We start from the raw sequence: 2,500 nt of genomic DNA, 5'->3' as shown, positions 1-2,500 counted from the left end.
CAGGTTGCGGCCAGCTAGGCTCAGGGTCAGCTAGTACTATAGTAGTATATATACAGTAGTATACAGTAGTATATATACAGTAGTATACAGTAGTATACAGTAGTGGTATCCTACAGGGAAGAGGTCCAGGTTGCGGCCCAGCAGGCTCAGGGTCAGCTAGTACTATAGTAGTATATATACAGTAGTATACAGTAGTATATATACAGTAGTATACAGTAGTATATATACAGTAGTATACAGTAGTATACAGTAGTGGTATCCTACAGGGAAGAGGTCCAGGTTGCGGCCAGCTAGGCTCAGGGTCAGCTAGTACTATAGTAGTATATATACAGTAGTATACAGTAGTATATATACAGTAGTATACAGTAGTATACAGTAGTGGTATCCTACGGGGAAGAGGTCCAGGTTGCGGCCCAGCAGGCTCAGGGTCAGCTAGTACTATAGTAGTATATATACAGTAGTATACAGTAGTATATATACAGTAGTATACAGTAGTATATATACAGTAGTATACAGTAGTATATATACAGCAGTATACAGTAGTATACAGTAGTGGTATCCTACAGGGAAGAGGTCCAGGTTGCGGCCCAGCAGGCTCAGGGTCAGCTAGTACTATAGTAGTATATATACAGTAGTATACAGTAGTATATATACAGTAGTATACAGTAGTATATATACAGCAGTATACAGTAGTGTACAGTAGTGGTATCCTACAGGGAAGAGGTCCAGGTTGCGGCCCAGCAGGCTCAGGGCGGTGGGGAAGGCGGTCGGGACGAGGGCGGAGCTCAGCAGAGACACGATGACCGGACAGGACGCCACAGACCCGGGCTGCACCTGCACAACACACAGACAGACAGGTAGGTAGATGGACAGACAGACAGGTAGATGGACAGACAGACAGGTAGGTAGATGGACACAGACAGACAGGTAGGTAGATTGAAACAGACAGACAGGTAGGTAGATGATAGACAGACAGACAGGTAGGTAGATTAAAACAGACAGACAGGTAGGTAGATGGTAGACAGACATACAGGTAGGTAGATTGAAACAGACAGACAGGTAGGTAAATAGATGGACAGACAGAGGATGTGGTAAAGAGGGCGTGGTTAAAGAGGGTGTGGTTAAAGAGGGACGTGGTTAAAGAGGGTGTGGCTATGGTGGTGTGGTTAAATTGGGCGTGGTTATAGAGGGTGTGGGTATAGAGGGTGCTGCTAGAGGGTGTGGGTATAGAGGGTGTGGGTGTGGCTAAAAGGGCTGTGGCTATAGGGGGTGTGGCTATAAGGGGCGTGGGTATAGGGGGTGTGGCTATAGGGGGTGTGGGGGGGGCTAAAAGGGGCGTGGCTATAAGGTGGTGTGGCTATAAGTGGTGTGGCTATAGGGGGTGTGGTTATAGAGGGTGTGGCTATAAGGGGTGTGGTTATAGAGGGTGTGGCCACAGAGGGTGTGGCTACAGAGGGTGTGGTTATAGAGGGCGTGGCTATAGGGGGCGTGGTTACCTTGTGGTTGTGCAGGGCGTGCTGACAGCTGGGGTCAGAGGAGCAGGTCTGGTCCAGAGGACACCAGTTACACTCCCACACACTGGATACACACGCCATGCACCTAACACACGCACACAAACACACAGCATATTACACGCACGACACACATACACAAATTATACACACACACACGACACAAAATACACACACATTACACAAACACACACGCACACAAAGTAGTGTGTAGCAGTGTGTAACCTACGGGGAGAGGGTGTTGTGTAGCAGTGTGTAGTGGTGTGTAACAGTGTGTAGCAGTGTGTAGCCTGTGTGTAGCAGTGTGTAACCTACGGGGAGGTGGCGTTGTGTAGCAGTGTGTAGTAGTAGTGTGTAGTAGTGTGTAGTAGTGTGTAGTAGTGTGTAGCAGTGTGTAGCAGTGTGTAGCAGTGTGTAGCAGTGTGTAGCCTGTGTGTAGCAGTGTGTAGCGTGTGTGTAGCAGTGTGTAGCAGTGTGTAGCAGTGTGTAGCAGTGTGTAGCGTGTGTGTAGCGTGTGTGTAGCAGTGTGTAGCAGTGTGTAGCGTGTGTGTAGCAGTGTGTAGCAGTGTGTAGCCTACGGGGAGCTGGTGTGTGTAGTAGTGTGTAGCAGTGTGTAGCGTGTGTGTAGCGTGTGTGTAGCAGTGTGTAGCAGTGTGTAGCGTGTGTAGCAGTGTGTAGCAGTGTGTAACCTACGGGGAGCTGGTGTTGAGCTGCCCCACGGCGCCACAGTCGTAGAAGGTCATGTGGGTGGAGGCGATGGTCACATGACCGAACATCAGAGACACGGGCAGGGTCAGGTGATCTGTCACTCAAAAAGACATTACAGGTCAGGTGATCTGTCAATCATAAAGACAGGACAGGTCAGGTGATCTGTCACTCATAGAGACATGACAGGACAGGTGATCTGTCACTCATAGAGACATGACAGGACAGGTGATCTGTCACTCATAGAGACATGACAGGACAGGTGATCTGTCAATCATAGAGAC

At 48.7% G+C, this 2,500-nt stretch overlaps 1 protein-coding gene across 1 annotated transcript in view; it reads right to left on the bottom strand.

The window, feature by feature from the left end:
- Nucleotides 1–2,500, bottom strand: part of plxnb3 (plexin B3) — a 47,949-nt gene that overhangs the window by 24,545 nt on the left and 20,904 nt on the right. Inside the window, 3 exon segments of the mRNA XM_030351638.1 lie at nucleotides 715–834; nucleotides 1,497–1,599; nucleotides 2,205–2,313. Of these exon segments, the coding sequence (XP_030207498.1) occupies nucleotides 715–834; nucleotides 1,497–1,599; nucleotides 2,205–2,313 (332 nt within the window).

Source organism: Gadus morhua, chromosome 1, assembly GCF_902167405.1.
Source record: "Gadus morhua chromosome 1, gadMor3.0, whole genome shotgun sequence".
In the NCBI taxonomy this organism is placed as follows: domain Eukaryota; kingdom Metazoa; phylum Chordata; class Actinopteri; order Gadiformes; family Gadidae; genus Gadus; species Gadus morhua.
Note: the sequence above shows the minus strand (reverse complement) of the source record. Positions and strands in the feature narration are given on the sequence as shown.